At 32.6% G+C, this 17,475-nt stretch overlaps 1 protein-coding gene across 1 annotated transcript; it reads left to right on the forward strand.

Moving 5' to 3' along the window:
• The first annotated feature begins 211 nt into the window (after positions 1-211).
• Positions 212-16,732, forward strand: LOC131851362 (dynein axonemal intermediate chain 7-like). The gene is given in 18 exon segments (XM_059201851.1): positions 212-241; positions 1,471-1,492; positions 2,121-2,246; positions 3,217-3,257; positions 4,258-4,321; positions 4,778-4,841; positions 4,843-4,876; positions 6,263-6,354; positions 8,290-8,423; positions 8,734-8,786; positions 9,711-9,848; positions 10,891-10,965; positions 11,411-11,610; positions 12,448-12,614; positions 13,225-13,360; positions 13,837-13,937; positions 15,440-15,515; positions 16,639-16,732. Coding segments are annotated over 18 exon segments (1,647 nt in total).
• The last annotated feature ends 743 nt before the right edge of the window (positions 16,733-17,475 follow it).

The raw sequence follows: 17,475 nt of genomic DNA on the forward strand, positions 1-17,475 counted from the left end.
TTAGTATTTTGAGAATAAAACCTAATACTAATTCAATTTGTTTTTGCTTTAAACTTTTAATATAAATATAGAGCGAAAACGTTAAAAAAACCCGCTGTCAATGTCATTGATTCTTGACAAGTTTCTTATGGATTTATCTTTTTATAATATTTATATAAATCGTAGTTATGTAATATTATTTATATATTAATATAATTGTAAATTAATAATCATGGCCAAAAAAGATAAGAAAGGGAAAAAGGTAATTGTATAATATTACTTTTATTTTCATCACCACAGAGTAGAGAAGTAAGTGTTCTGTAAACTTCTGTAGTGCTGAGTTACTGATTGATCACTATCATTGTACAGACAATTACTAAGTTCATCTCGTTGATTCTCCGTACATAAAAACAAAAGTTTAGAAATCTCGACTACATCCTTGCTTTACAATTTTAAAATCGACTTTAACGCGTTATTAAAGTCGACATCTTATTGTATGGAATTAGAGATACCTTTCTTGACATAAAAAACAGTAATACATCATTAGCATTAAAGTGACATATAAATATAATTGGAGTGTCTGTTTGTAATATTGAAATAACCGTTTTTTACTACTGCATATGAATATAAATACGGTACATACACCAAAATATCATTTTTTACAATTTTTGTCTGTCTATCTATTTGTTCCAACTAATCTCTGAAATGGCTGGACCGATTTTAACGAGACTTTTATTGGCAGATAGCTGATGTAATAGGAGTAACTTAGACTACTTTTATTTTAGAAAAATAAAGTTAAATTACACGCAGACGTAGTCGCGTGTACAGCTAGTCTTAATTATATTTTTACGTCCTTACACAATCTGCTTCGGGGCTTATAGGAGAGCGCCTACTCTTCAAGCGTAGTGATTACTTGCTCAGTGACAAAATCCAGAGAGCTAAAATTAAAACTAAACGTTTATTGTATATCAGAATCAATAGTTTAATCAATCAAGAACTTTTCAACGCATCTACTAAACAATACGAGGAGACGACATCCAGTATCAAATACTATTTCTATTTATTTATATTTGTTTTACATTACATTATTCTCCTATATGAACACTAAAATTCTATTACTATATTAGTTAACTAGCTGACTTCAGCTAGTACGTCTGCTTCACACTTAACATTTATGATTAAATTTCGCCCAATTTACATATATTTTTAAATTGTAGCCGATTATTCCGACGTATAAGCTATGTTACTGTAAAGTTTCATCAAAATCCGTTCGGTAGTTTTTGCATGAAAGAGCAAGTAACATCCGAAATTTTGTGAGTATGGATATACTCACAAAATTTCGAAAAAGATTAAAATTTTATGTTCAAACTACAGTTTAGTGGTAGAAAATGTAGAATGTGTTAAGTCCACGAAATGTACTTTTATGTTGGTATTATCTGCATTGAAGTTAAGTTAAGAAGAATAAATAAATATTTACATTGTTTTTTTCAGGACGATTCTAACGAACCTCCAGGTAATATTTAAATTATGTTCACTTTGTCTTAAGATATAAAAATGTAATTCCAAAGATTATTAAAAATAGCAACACGCGATTTTCTTGCTCGTTCTTCTTGTAACGAATATGAGGTCCGAATAAGCGGTAGAGTAAAAATAACCGGACATTCAAATGTGCTTATACTGAACAAAGATTATTTCTATTTTCTATTTTTATTTTAAAATAACTGTTAAAATTACCTGTTAATAACCTATGTACATGGGCACGTTCAGAGGAAAAACAGGGAGGGTATCACTTCATAACATGATGTCCCTAGTACTGTTTATGTACATAGGCGACTGTTACCATTTACCACCAAGTCCGGCGTCAGCGTGTTTACAATTCCAAGTATATAAATAAAAATACTGTTTAGCTTTGACGCCCCGGTGGTCTAGCAGTTACTTCTGAAAGTCGCGGGTTCGAATCTTCGCACGGCACAATGTACCTATATGAATTTACCAAAAAAAACTATGCATTTGTATCAGTTATCTAGTACCCATAAAATAAGCTTCAGCTAGCTTAACAGGTATAGATGGCGCTGTGTGAATTGTCCTGAGTAGTAGAATATGTATAAGGATAATCAGTCAAAGTCTCTCTCATTTTCCAGAGTCTGACGTTCAGGATGAGATATTGCTGGCCACAACAAACTTGGAACCAGAACCAGAGGAGGTTCAGTACACAGACACCTCGTACACCAGTGCTTCTTTCGAGTCCTTACCACCTGTTATTGAAGGTAATCACCATTCAATATACATAACCTTTCTATATAGCAGTTTATCCATATATATGAGTTTTCATACGGGTATCTATTTTTTACTCAACTATGACGAAGTAGAAAGGAGGGTAATCATTTTAAGTCATTTCAAGATTAGCAAGAACGAACAAACTAACGTACGAACGAACTGTGAAAAATATTTTAAATTATTTTTTTGATATTTGTACCGTGTATGCTTTATCATATAATTATATACTTTTATGAGTATATATGTATTTATTTATATAACTTCAATAAACAAAATGCGATGGTAACAGTACATTTGGCAGATTTGACGCCTTACGGCATTTTCTATTAGTCATATGTATATTTTTAATAATATATAATAATAATAAACTTTCTTAACCAATAAAACATTCTTACAATATATATATTTGCATATATCATCATATATATTTATATATATTATTTCTCTGTATTAATATATTTTGATATTTCAATATTAGTTATTAAATTGCACTGATTTATTATCTCTGATCAACGCGACGCGACGGTTACCTGTTAGAGGAGCCTGTCCGCCATGCAAACAATGTTAAGTGCAAATATATGTATATAATATATATTTAGTTAAAAGCAGTTAATTTGAAATTATGGCACAAATGGATACTCATATTTGTATATACAATAAATGGGCCAGTTTTCTATAACTTATAATTATTGATCAAACCAACAATCATGGTTGCTATAACAAAAACATCACCAACGTACAGTAAATTCATGTGCGAGTACAACAGAGTTAAAAAACCGTAATACACCACTTTGCATCGCTTATCGTCCATAAATATTGAGTTGGAATACATTTTCTTCACTAATATTATTCAATTGTTTATGTCTTTAGCATAATTTATTCTTTTACTATTGACATTCTACTACAGTGTATAAAGTCGTGTATAATTATGTAAAAACATTGTTTACTTGTTAATTTTAGAACCGAAGGCTAAGAAAAAGAAGGGAAAGAAGAAAATTGAGGTAATATATATACACATCTCTATGAAATATCAATAACTTGCTACTCGCCTCGGCTTCGCACGGGTGTACTTGTATTATATATATAAACCTTTATCTTGAATCACTCTATATATTTAAAAAAAATACAGTACATCCACCAAAATAACATTTTTTACAATTTTTGCCTGTCTGTCTGTCGGTCTGTTTGTTCCGGCTCTGATCTCTGAAATGGCTAGAGGGATTTTGACGGGACTTTTTTGGCAAGTAGTTGATGTAATAAGGAGTAACTTAGTCTACTTTTATTTTAGACAAAATCTTTTATTTTAGAAAAATAAAGTTAAATTCCATACGGACGAACCAGCCAGTACATCGTATACATAGAAAACACCCAGATGATATAAATAATCATTTTTTTTTATTGGATTGTTTGGGCTATTGTCAGATGTGTAGCACCTGTAGCACTGCGACCTACATAGATCTATTGTGCTCGCCCTTTTCAGAGTTCGCTACCTAGACCGGTCAGGGACAAGAATTGAAGGATATTCTTAGGAGCGATCGTTTTTATCACCTCGGGAAAGAGTGTAAACTTTCCAAAGGAGATATTTCGTTTATGCATGAGTGGGCTACAACCACATAGGATGTGAAGCGGCGTTTCCTCTTCAGTTTGGCAGAATCTGCAGATACTTGTCGTGCATAGCCAAGGCCTAGTTTAGCCATATGCTTGTTTAATTTGCAGTGTCCTGTGAGGGCCCTAGTCATCATGCATATGTTGTTTTTACTCAATAGCAGTAGTCTATTGGAGTATTTGGTCGTAAATAATCATACTGATGTTTTTTTTTTAATTTCTTATTAAATTTAGGGACTTTTGTATAATCTAAGTACATACCAGTCCCATCGTACCCTAAAACTAATTAATCCTTTACCTCAGCAGTGAACATACATATACGTGCAATTGGTTAGTTGCGTTAGGTAGGAGAAATACGAATCTTTAGAAATGGTTACAAACTATACTCTTTTTCAGGCTGTCGAGGTCCTGAAAGACACAAGTGAGCTATTTCAGTGGTCAGAAGAATCGCTACCTGCAGGTCCATAAAAATATATATGAATACTAGCCACCCACCCCGGCTTCGCACGGATGTACATGTATTATACATATAAATCTTCCTCTTGAATCACTCTATCTATTATCAAATTACGTTGCGTAGTTTTAAAGATTTAAGCATACATAGGTACGGACAGACAGCGACAGCGACTTTGTGTTATACTATGTAATGATTAATATAATATTATAATCTTGAAAGTCTGTCTATTGAATTTAACCTTTTCACAACTAGGTTGAATCTTAATAAAATTTCAGATATAATACTCGTAGTCCGAGCATGCACTTAGAATTTATATTTTAATAAGTACTAAAAATATAATTTATGCTCTTCATATCTTGTAATCGTAACGGTTACCTACAAACATAGACGGAGAATAATGAAAGCTCTGTAATATTATACACACATATATATAAATATAATTATCTTTAATGATTCCAGAAGAACAAAAGATAGAAGAAGAGCAGAAAGAGACCAAAAAAAAAAAAGTAAAAAGGAAAGAAGGAAAAGGAAAAAGAGGAAATACCCGAATTTGAAAAGGTATATATTAGAATAATGGTATCACATGTATCTAACTTACATACGTAGTTAAGTGGCTGTGTGTAGTTAAGTAAGAAACCAACATATTAATTCCTAATTTTCCTTTCCAACTCCCTAACTAATCTAAAACACAAAAAAGGTAAAAAAGACACTATAAATACAGAACTACTAAATCTTTTCTAAAGCGAGATATGTCTGCGCATTGTAAGATTATACGAATATCATGTTTTAAGGTAAACTTACAATATATACTTTTGTATCTTCGTTTTATACATCTACTATATTATAATAGATACTAGCAGATCCCGCGACTTCGTCCGCGTGGAATTTAACTTTATTTTTCTAAACCAAAAGTAGCCTAAGTTACTCCTTATTACATCAGCTACCTGCCAAAAAAAGTCCCGTCAAAATCGGTACAACCATTTCAGAGATTAGCCGGAACAACAGACAGACAGACAAAAATTGTAAAAAGTATGTACCGTATTAGTATTCATATGCATATAGTAAATAACACTTATTTCAATTTTACAAACAGACACCCCAATTTAATTTATATTTATAGATTATTTACATTGGGGGAAGTTAGATAAGTGGAAGGGATATAAGAAAAAAAAATTAATAAAAGTTCTATATCATTTAAACATCAAGTTATATATTTTGATTCTTAATCAAGAGATACAGCATAATTTACAAGAAAGAAATTTAGATAATACTAATCAATCGGCTAGAATAATTTTAGATTCTAGAATTACCTTAAAAAGGTATTATTAATCGAATTTTCTATAATTCCATCGGTTTAAAGATCGTTTTCGCAATCTCTGTGATATTCGTTAATCGTATTAGCAATTTTATTACAATCATAAATCATTTATTGATGTTAGATAAAAATTCAATAGCCCATGATAATGCGTCCGTCACGCAACGAAACAATATAATTCTCCTTCAATAGATGTCTCAGTTGTCAATACTGTATCAAAAGTCAGTTGAAAATATAACCCGGAGTTGACGTACTCGTTTTAAGTTAATTCTTTTTTATCAGCAGCAGTTAAAATTTTCTAAAAAGTAGAAAGTATTAAGTAGCTGTAATTACGTAGAGTTGTTTATTGCGACGTGACTTAAAAAGTTTTTATAAAAGCTAATTTATGAATGTTAGCTATAATTATGAAATTTATATATAAAATAGTAGAATAGTAGAAGAGTATAAAAATAACATACTACTAAAAAGAATAATAGTAATACAAAATAAAGTAGTTTTTTTTATAATTGTAATATTATCTTAAATTGAACAGAAAAATTTTAGAATCCTTTCGTAGTAGGTTCTAAATAATAAAAAAAAATATAGATACCTTCATAATTTAAAAGAATAAACGAGTGTCAAATCTACAGCCAAAAAATTGGAAAAAGATGAATAAAAAAGAAAGAGAAGCTTGGATGCTGCAGAGGATAGAAGAATGGCGGGCAGAGAAGGAAGCGGAGAAGTTAGTTAGCCTTTCCTTTTTAGCTCTAACCTTTCCAATCCATACCTTCGGTACTCTATGAAAATTGTTAATGTCTAGTACGTAAAATATTGCTGTTTCACATGAAAATAGTTTCCTTGGCTGAACTGGGCTACTCATACAAGCCCTTCAAAATTAATGTATGTAAACAGTAGCGTGCAAATTTACCACACTAAATATAACATAATTTGCAGCACAGTTTCATACAGATAATATTTTGTAAACGTGACAAAAACCTACCTAGATAGATTAGAACTAAGAAATATATAGCACATTAATTGAATTTATTCTTTATTGTACACACATATAGGAAATAATAGTAATACAATAAATGTAGTGTTCAAAGGCGAGCTTTGCTTATCTCTAAAAAGAGATTTCTTCCAGTAAAGCAAGAAAATTTCATAGGATAGTATATTAACTACAATAGTCATACATAAGATAGATAGATAGATAAATTCTTTATTCACAATTACAGACACATAACATACATGAGATACAGAAAAAACACGAATTAATAAAAGAAATGTAGGTGACTTTATGTGCCGCAAAAGTGAAAAGGCAGCCAACTCAGCATAATGCTACAGATAACTGCAGCGCTGTTATTCTGTTGGCTCCTCACTTATACTATACTTATTACTAAATAAGTGTATTCTAGTCATTCTTGTCTATATTCCAAAGCGAGTTATTTTTTTTTTTAAGTATACATAGATGCAATGCTAACGGAATTGTAATAATCAGCCGTTTATATAAGAACTGAAATGGTAAATATGTAATAAAATATATAAAGACAGATTAGTGCCTGATTGGATAAACTGGCTTTATGACACATTTATTCCATGATTTCTTTGTCGTTGATTAGCTGGGCATTGATTAATGACTAATTTTATTATATGGCTGTCTGAGCGTTCGTATCTAAGGCAGTGTTGTTTTTTATCTATAACCTAACGGAATTTCTTCGACAAACGCCTCTATTTCACCATAGGAAAGGTGAAGATAGAGGCAGGCGTTCGTTGAAGAATTCCTCTTTATTATTCTATCATGACAGCCTATACCAACTTTACTTGGGTCTAATTTTATACATTTCTAGTACCTATATATTCTTCTCATTTGTCTTTGTTTATCTGTAATCATTTATTTGACGGCCTCGGTGGTCTAGTGGTTTAGCACACCGCCTTACATCCGACGGAGGCGGGTTCGATTCCTCGCACGGTACAAACAATTGTATTCATAACTATGATTGTTTGTGTCGGTCTGGATGTTTACATACAGAACATACATAGATAATAATAGATATTGTGTATGTATTTACATAAAAATGTATATTTATATAAGTTGTCTAGTACCCATAACACAAGCTTTGCTTAACTAGACACTAGATGGCGCTGTGTGAATTGTCCAAGAATATTAATATTGATTTAAATGAACTAAAATATTTTCATATTCGTTGTCTATTTTTGTAATATTAATATAAACTATATTTTTCTCCGTTACCATGCCCTCATGAATTACATTAAAATCCAAGTACACGTACTACATTTTAATCTATGATATGGTCTATATCTATTGTTATCTATATAGAATTTTATTCTAATCCATTCAACTATTTGAACATCAATCAAAATCAATATATCTTTAGCTATATTTAAATCTATTACAGATAGTTGTATTGTTTGTCTTCTAATTATTAGATCTCTGGCACACACTACTGTCCTTATTCGCTGTTTACCGCTTAATGGCTTCATGACGCCAGCAGTGTGCGCTAGAGATGGCATAATGCTTCTTTCTCTTTCCCACATGATACAGTTATGTTAACGCAAATCTACAATCAGTTCGAAAGTGTATAACATAAATCTATTTCGCAATTTGTCATATTTTATAATATAGGATAAAAAATATAATTTAAATATATCTTTCTAGACAAGCAATCCTGGCGGGCGCGAAAGAGAAACGCGCTGCCCTAGCGCGGGAAAGAGCGGAGTTGATGGCGAAAGATAATGCTGAGCAAGAGATTAGAAGGGATCTACTGCAGAAGACATGTGACTTATTCCACAGTAATTTATTTCTCACTTTTTATTAATTCTTTTCACGTATTTTCAAATAAGTTAAAACTAACAGCCAAATAAACGATTTATCTATCTATTTAACTAAATATTACATGTCATTTCTCGCGACTTCATACGCTTTTTGTGACAAAAATACTATTTTATTAGGATTCGTTCATCCGTTAGGTATGTATATATTTATATGTACGTATATATATCTCTTAGAGTTACAAATCTGTAATACAAACTTACAAAAACTCTATTCTTTTCAAAGTTATCCTTTTTATTTGTTAAATATAAAAAGGTTTCTACATTTCAGAATTTGAAAAGCAGAAGCTGGACTTTCATAACAAGAAACAGATGCAAGCGGAGGTAAATATTAATAGACTGTCTGATATTGGTAGTAAGACTTAAAACCCTTTAACACAAACTGAAAACTATACGAGTAGATGGTATTGTGACATCTATTTAATATAAATGTCATATATAAAAATTAAAGAGACTGAATGTAACCGATACCAAAAAGAAATTATAATTTTTAATTCGTAACTAATTCTCCGGTTAACAAAAAAACACAAAATCAAACATAACCTCGGTGGTCTAGCGGTCTAGCACACCGCTTTACGACCGATGATCGCGGGTTCGATTCCTCGCACGGCACAAACATTTGTATTCATGAGTATGATTGTTTGTATCGGCCTGGGTGTTTTCTATGTATAATATGTATATATTTACAAAATAAATCTATGTATATGTATCAGTCATCTAGTATCCATGACACAAGCTTTAGGTAGTTTAACTTGGGTCTAGATGGCGCTGTGTGACTTGTCCTGTGATTATTATTATATTATTATTATAGATGGAGTAATCAGAGGCATTATGTCCATATTATTGTGAATCAACACTTGATATTGGGAAAGGGATTGTTAATTATGTGGACTATATTTGACCCTAATAAATTAGTGCTGGTTAATATTTGTATTCACACGTTTCGACTTGTAAAATGTGATTATTTAAAAGAGCAACATTCAAGTTCCTTGCTCGTTCTTCTTGTGATGAGACAGCTTTCCGAATGAGCGGTAGATTAAAAAAAAAATGCTACGAATAGTCGTAGCATTTTTTTTAATCTACCGCATTGAATTAAGTTTATTTGAATAAATGATTTTCTATTCTATTCTAACCTATAAGGATAAAATTTGGTAAAAGTGTTGAATAAAAGACTTATTTGTGTAATATTTAATTATTTTATTCAAAAACAGACTATAGATATCATGCTTCTTATGCTGTTTGTTACAGTGGCAACAGTACCTCCGCTGTGATGGACTCCCTGATCCCCGCGTCGTGACCCAGATGAACACATACTTACACCTGTGGCAGCTGAATCCCAAATGCGATGATAACGAACTCGAGAAACGATGCATTGAAGCCCTACCTGTAAATATTTATTTTACACTAGCTGCAACTTCGTCCGCGTGGAATTTAACTTTATTTTTCTAATATAAAAGAACTTTTCTAAAACAAAAGTTACTCCTTATTACATCAGCTACCTGCCGAATTGTAAAAAATGTTATTTTGGTGTATTTATATTCATATGCATGTAATAAAAAACGGTTATTTCAATATTACAAACACACTGTAAAATAAAGACACTCCATTTTTATTTATATGTATAGACTGTGATAGTTGTAAGATACGTTTGAAATTATACTTCGGTGAATAGTAGTTTGTGTATGGTGTACTTATAATGAACTAGCTGACCCTGCAAACGTTGTGTTGATATGTAAATTAAAATAGCTATTAAAAAATGTATTGGGGTTGGTTATAGAATGGTGAAAATTTAGGGTTGTATGTATTTTAATGTCACATTACATAAAAATAAAAATGCCTAAATAATTTTGCCCAAAAAATAAAAAATAAATATTAGGAGTGGATATTACAATCCTTATCACTTAGGGGTATGAAAAATAGTAGCGGATTCTCAGACCTACTGAATATGAATATACAATTTCATAAAAATCGATCCAACCGTTTCGGAGGAGTATGGTCACTGACTTTGTGACACGAGAATTATATGTATAAGATTAAAAACACATGGCAATGTATATTGAAGAGCGGGATGTACCTGACATAGGCATTGCTATGCTTACTAGATCATCCCAACACTGTGTTATTGGGGGGAAAGGGGATTGTTAGTAATGTGGACTCGACCCCATTACTAGCAATGTACCATGTCAGGTTGACCTGCACGCGGTTCCCCCTGGAAACCATCATGATAAATTCCTGGTGAATTTGTCACGATGGGCTAACTGACCTGACCTCATGTTCAGCTTGTCATCCTCCACTGGTGCTCCGCGACCATAAACCATTAGCGCAGGCGGATGCATCATTCCATTATCATCCATAACAAAAAAAGCCCTTATTACTAAGGGATATTAAAAAAAACATTGTGTTATTAACTCCACATATTACGTTTCAGATGTTGGAAATGCTAGAGGAGTTCGTAGCCAACTCAAGACAATACACGCCACTACAGGCTCAAAGCTACAATGAAGTAAGTCAATGTAATAGAAGTAGGAAGGGAAAAACATATCACGCCGACCCCGAACAAATGGGATAGGGAAGAAGCAGATAATGATGATGATGATGACTAATGTTTGACGACCTCGGTGATCTAGCGGTTTAGCACACTGCTGTAATTCCGATGGTCGCGGGTTGAATTCCTCACACGGCACAAACATTTGTATTCATGAGTATGATTGTTTGTATCGGTCTGGGTGTTTTCTATGTATATTATTTATATATTTACAAAAAATATATAACTAAGTATTTACAACAGTTGTCTATTGCCCATAACACAAGCTCTGCTTACCGTGGGACTAGATGGCACTGTGTTAATTGTCCAGGGTAATTTTATTTATTTATTATTTTTTATTATTCTTAATGTACCTATATTTTTGAATAAAACATATTCTATCTAGATTTCCTTCATTTCATAGGTCCGACTAGCACTCCGCGAGCAGCTCTCAAACGCAATCGAACTTGCGTCGTACACCCTACTGCGAGACTTGGAGAATCATCTAAAGTTCGACTCCATAAAACTGGCCACGTACCAACGGGAGTTTAAAGGCTTGCGGCTGAACTTGTGGGTCGCAGTTAGAATGCCTACGAGGAAACCTAAACCAGTGGAACCTGATCCGTAAGACTTTAAGTAAATTCTCTAAGTTGTGTTCGTGGTCATATCATACACAGTTATACTATAATATAGTAGTAATAAGCTTGGAAAATTCACACAGCGCTTCTAGTCCCAAGCTAAACTAAGCTTGTGTGGGTACTAGATAACTTATATAAATACTTAGATTTTTATTGTAAATAGGTACATAATATACATAGAAAACACCTATACCAATAAAAACAATAATACTTATGAATACAAATCTTTGCATCATGCGAGGAATAGAACTTGCGTTTCATGGAAAATAAGGCGGTCTGCTAAACCACTAGACCTTTTAAAAACTACAACACAGCTTCCAAAACAAGACCCTTAGCAGCAGAAATAGTTCACACAAAAGTGCCAGCACAGACGACTTTAATAAAGTGTAAAAAGAATAATGTACATAATAGTTTTAAGATATAAACGTTTTGGGAATTAGCGATAAGTTTAGAAAAGGACAAACTTCTTCGCATTACATGGATTCACCGTGCAGGTCTCGGGTGCGCAGCCAAATTTGATAGGAGTCTGCTACCCGCTATCTCTGCTGCTATACCTCTTGCTCCCACTTTGACTGCATATAAATTAACCACTTAGGCGGTTTTCGTAATATTTATTTATTTTATTGGATCGTCATTAGGTCTATCTGTTTCACATGGTACAGTGAGCTCTACTAATATTACACATCTAGTTTTTTTCGTATATAGGAATATATTCGATCTGGATGGTGAAACACCTACACCCTCTGAGATTTTTAATGCTTTTCGTAAGTTCTAATAATTTAATAAATGAGTTAAATAACGTGTTCTTTAATACCTTTTTTAGAGAACCAGTGGAGCTTTCCTTTCCGTCGATGCGCGTTGGCGTGAAACTGCCCAAAATCATCGATGGATCCTGCATTTGCGTCAGAGCCGCTCGGTCTATGCTGGACTTGCTTAGCGAAAGTTCTAGAAGTTACGCTTTAGCAGCTGATATGCCCAACAGGTATGAAGGTATGTGTTCTTACTTATGACTGACTGTTACCTGTGAGTTCATGTATTTTTTAATAAAAGAGTACCTGTATCCATTTTAGTATATTTTCATTAAAATACAGATAGACCCTGTTTTACGTTAGGTACTAGTAAGAATAATGGAAAATATATCTGGTAAATCTTGCTAATATTATAAATGCAAAAGTTTGTTAGTATGGATGGATGTTTGTTACTCTTTCACACAAAAACTGCTGAACGGATTTTCATGAAACTGTACAGTAACATCAGAATAACACATAGGCTATAATTTAAAAAGATATTATGTAAATTATAAGTTGCGAGGGTCAAATAGTATAACATATTTGTTGAAAATCTTGCATGAACAAATTTTGGATTCTACTAATCTTTAAACAGGCTAATGAGAACTTACAACTTTTATTCAATGAATCACTTACATATTTACTGACAGTTATTGTAAATCCTAGTTAAATGAGGACTATAGGTAAATGTCACATATTTTATTCATTGTAAATACAATTTTTTCATATAAATATCGTAGTTAATTGTAATGTAGTAATTGTGTTTTGGTTGGTGTAAACCCTGTTGGTGAACTTATAAATAAATATTTCAGATCTATTCATATTCAATGTGAAAGAGCATGTCGATATTGACAAGCTGAAGAAAGTACAAGACGAAATCAGGTCGAAATTCTACAAAGAGATACGGGAGAAGATAAAAGAGTTGGAGAACTTCTTAAAAGCTAACCCGTGAGTTCATCGCTTTTTTAAAATGGACGATAATAGAATGGTACACTCGTCTGCATTAACAACGTACGAAGCAATGGATTCATGAATCCTCTTTACTAATAATTACTTCTCCTCCAATTCATAAGAGCCTGTACCATACTAGTAGCCTATCCCGGATATGCCCGCGTGCAGGCCCTCGTCGAAGTTCACCTGTCGATTTTCTATGTGTTACATATTCTATATTAACATAACGTACAGGCTGTTATTCTGGAAGAATGTACATTTGGAACAGTGACACAATCTGAGACCCAGTGATTCTGTTGTTGACTTTCTTTATAAAAAAAATCGGTCTCTCTCTGTTCACAATATTGGTTCAGTATAAGATTAAGTTTAAGTATATTATTATATTGTTCCACAAGAGTCACGAGTAGTATCAAGAATTAGAGGCCGAGTGATTTATGTTTATTTATATTGAAAAAACACAATTCCATTTACAGATACACAAAAAACGAGAAGGAGAAAGACAACTTGGATAATTTAAATATGGCGGAACCGCCATTCCTACCGGATCCTAGGACTTTTATATCCGAACAAAATGGTTGGTAGTAATATGCAATTTCATGCTCTCTTCTGTACACACACATATGTACAGTTATTTTGTTATTTGTATAACTGACATTATTATTTTCTATTTATATATTGACTTCAGCTGCGATGTGATCAGCAGAAGTTTTCGTAGGGCTAATTGTTTATGTTTAAATTTATGTGTATATATATATATATATATATATATATAGAACTATTGTATATATATGGAATTAATATAGATATATAACCTTAGTTAAGTCTCTTTTCTATTTGTTTTTTTTTTTTGCTTAATAAAGTTATTATTATTATTATTATATGGGTGTGTGTGTGTGACACACAGCGCCATCTGATCAGAAAATCAGCAGAGCTTAAGTTATGGATACTAGACAACTGACATGAATACATAGACGCATTAAGCTATGTATAGAAAACAGAGACCTATTACAAGTAATCAAACTCATGAATACAAATGTTCGTACCGTGCGAGGAATCGAACCCGCGTCCATTGGATGTAAGGCGGTGTGGTAAGCCGCTAGACCACTGAGGCCGTGAAATGGTTCTATTGAGTAAATAGTTTACAAAACAACAATACATTTCAAATAGGTTCAATAAAATGAGGACGTGTACTCAATTCAATTATTTTCGGTGTCAGCCATGAATTTAAAGATGTTTTTGCATTAATTCGAATTAATTACAATTAATTTCATTACTTTTAAGAACGCCCTAACCTAGTAGTTTATTATCCCGACATAAAAACCTCTAAAGTTGTGTATTCAAATCTGACCTACATTAATAACTTGTGTGAGTGATAGCTAACTGTGTCACTATAGCACAGTCAACTGTGCTATAGTGATAGGTAACTGTGTCACTATTGCACAGACAACTGTGCTATAGTGATAGGTAACTGTGCCTCTGGCTATCTAGTTGAGATTTCAGTCATAATTTTATTAATTTTTAAATATTATCTACTAAATAATAATAACAATAAATATTTTATCTCTGTTTTAAATACATACATAATATACATAGAAAGCATCCAGACCGATACACAAACACAAATGTTTGTAATACTCTTTTTTCGGACTACTGTAATGCTTTTGGCCGCAGCTGGCCTTTACAGCTTCACCGGACGATAGGGGGCGAGTGCAGATGGCATTCCAAACCCGCGGAAGGACTTATAGAGCGGCTGAAGGCTAACTACGACTTTAGTCTGAGGGTATCGCTAGGGGTTCGAACCTCGTCTCAGGCCGTCGTAATATCGATCCCCGTTTGAATTGGATGGAGGATCGATCGGAGGGGGATATAACGTTGTAATACCAGCAACTTTCATCAGTAAGGCAATGTGGTAAAACCTCGGTGGTCTCACCGAGGTTTTCAAGTTATGGAATAAGCAAAGAGAAAAGTGTGCCAAGAACTTAATTCTTTACTTTTGTGTTTTTTCTATTTTGTCCTAACTATTGCCCTGTCTTGTTCATATTACACACGAATACAACTATGATGTTTCACTTGCAGAATTAGCGTTCACGAAGTACCTCAAAATGTGTATGACGAGAACACGCTCTGGTGAAATTAATTTACGGAAATACAGGTGAATCATTACATAGTATAAGACAAAGTCGCTGTCGCTGTCTGTCCGTCCCTATGTATGCTTAAATCTTTAAAACTACGCAACGGATTTTGAAGCGGTTTTTTTAAATAGATAGAGTGATTCAAGAGGATGGTTTATATATATAATACATGTACACCCGTGCGAAGCCGGGTCGAGTAGCTAGTATTATATAACAGAGCTGTCTAAAATATATCAGGCGGCCCTCGGCTTGAATTGATGTGGCCGGCTAAATATTTGTTTTCTTTATTTAAACAATAACATTTTTGTGTAGAGAAAATTATATAAAACTATGTATGATTATTTTTTTGGAATTTCAAATGATTTGATGAGCAATTTCTTTTCTCTTCTATTCTTATAAGCATGCGCTGCGTCTAGCTACTACACTAATATTAACGTTGATGTTCACAGAATTGTAAAAGATAAATTAATGAAAAAGTAATGCAGTCATAAAATAATTATTTTATACCTCCATTTTGTTTTTGAAAATATTTTGCAGCTCCGCTATAGATTTAGTTATTTTTATTGGCCCTAGATCCTATTTAGTTTGGACAGCTCTGATATAGAGTAGCAGAGTAGAGGGACAGAAGGGACAGAGAGTGGCCTCACTGTCCCTCTAAGTTATAGACCGTTTTATCTCGATTATTACTTCTAAATTTTATTATTATATAATAATAAAATTTAGAAGTAATAACAGCATTTGTAACAGTTTATTATTTGAGACAAATAAACATTATTATTATATTATTATTGTCCTCGTATAAACTTCTACAAGATTTTCATATATGAAAAATTGGTCAAAATGTGATGTTCGATGTTACAGAGCCAAACAATTTTGATATACGAGATTTTATAAGATTTTTATTGTATATTCATACGAGACAAAATTTTTTAACATTGCGTGAAAGAATAACAAACAAACATCCATCCATACTCACAAACTTTCGCGTTTATATTATTAGTAAGACATTACCTGTACCATGCAATATAACTGCCTTATCTTCCCATCAATAAAATCAAATCTTAGTCTAATTAGTCTTAAGATTTTGTACAAAGTCATCCATTTTATTTTTGTATTATACCATACACCAGAATGTTTATTCAGGATATGCGGTGGTGTACTCCATTTGGATCTGCTGACGACGCCGCCACAACCGAAACGAATGCGGGGCTCCATCACGCTCACCACACGTGAGTAATTTTGTTTTTATAATAAAACTAGCTTTGCCCTCGGTTCACCGGTGTGAAATTTATAGCCTGTGTTTTTCTGATGTATAAGGCATATTACAGTAAAATTTCATCAAAATTCATTCAGTAGTTCTTGCGTGAAAGAGTAACAAACATCCATCCATCTATCCAACTATACTCATAATCTATCGTGTTTATAATATTGTGAGTAAGATAGTGTTTGTTTGATATTTTCATTTATTTGAGATGAGATGAGGTAAGTATTTTGTTAATAGTGTTTGTCTTTGAATGTCCCATTATAATTATGAAAATAAAGAATATAACGGTCTCGGTAGTCTAGCGATTTACCACACCGCCTTACTTCTGATGGTCGCGGGTTCGATTCCTCGCACGATACTATCATTCGTATTCATTACTATGATCGTTTGTACAGATTTGGGTGTTTTTTATGTACTATTGTGTGTTTGTTATTATATAAACATTATAATTGTCTAGTACCCGTAACTCAAGCTCTGAATAGCTTGGTACTAGATAGCGTTGTGTGAATTGTGAGAGATATTATCATTATCATCATCATCATAATTATCACTATTGTTATATACAAATAAAATCTATTTACAATATTTCATAAAAATACCTTAATTATTCAGGTAAATAAAACAACGTAGTATTATATCATTAAATTTATATGTACATATATTATTAATAAAAATAGGCTTAGAATTGAACCTGCAATTCCTAAATCATATTTCAT

The sequence above is a fragment of the Achroia grisella genome, unplaced genomic scaffold, assembly GCF_030625045.1.
Source record: "Achroia grisella isolate CSIRO2021 unplaced genomic scaffold, CSIRO_AGI_Agris_v1 utg782, whole genome shotgun sequence".
Lineage (NCBI taxonomy): Eukaryota > Metazoa > Arthropoda > Insecta > Lepidoptera > Pyralidae > Achroia > Achroia grisella.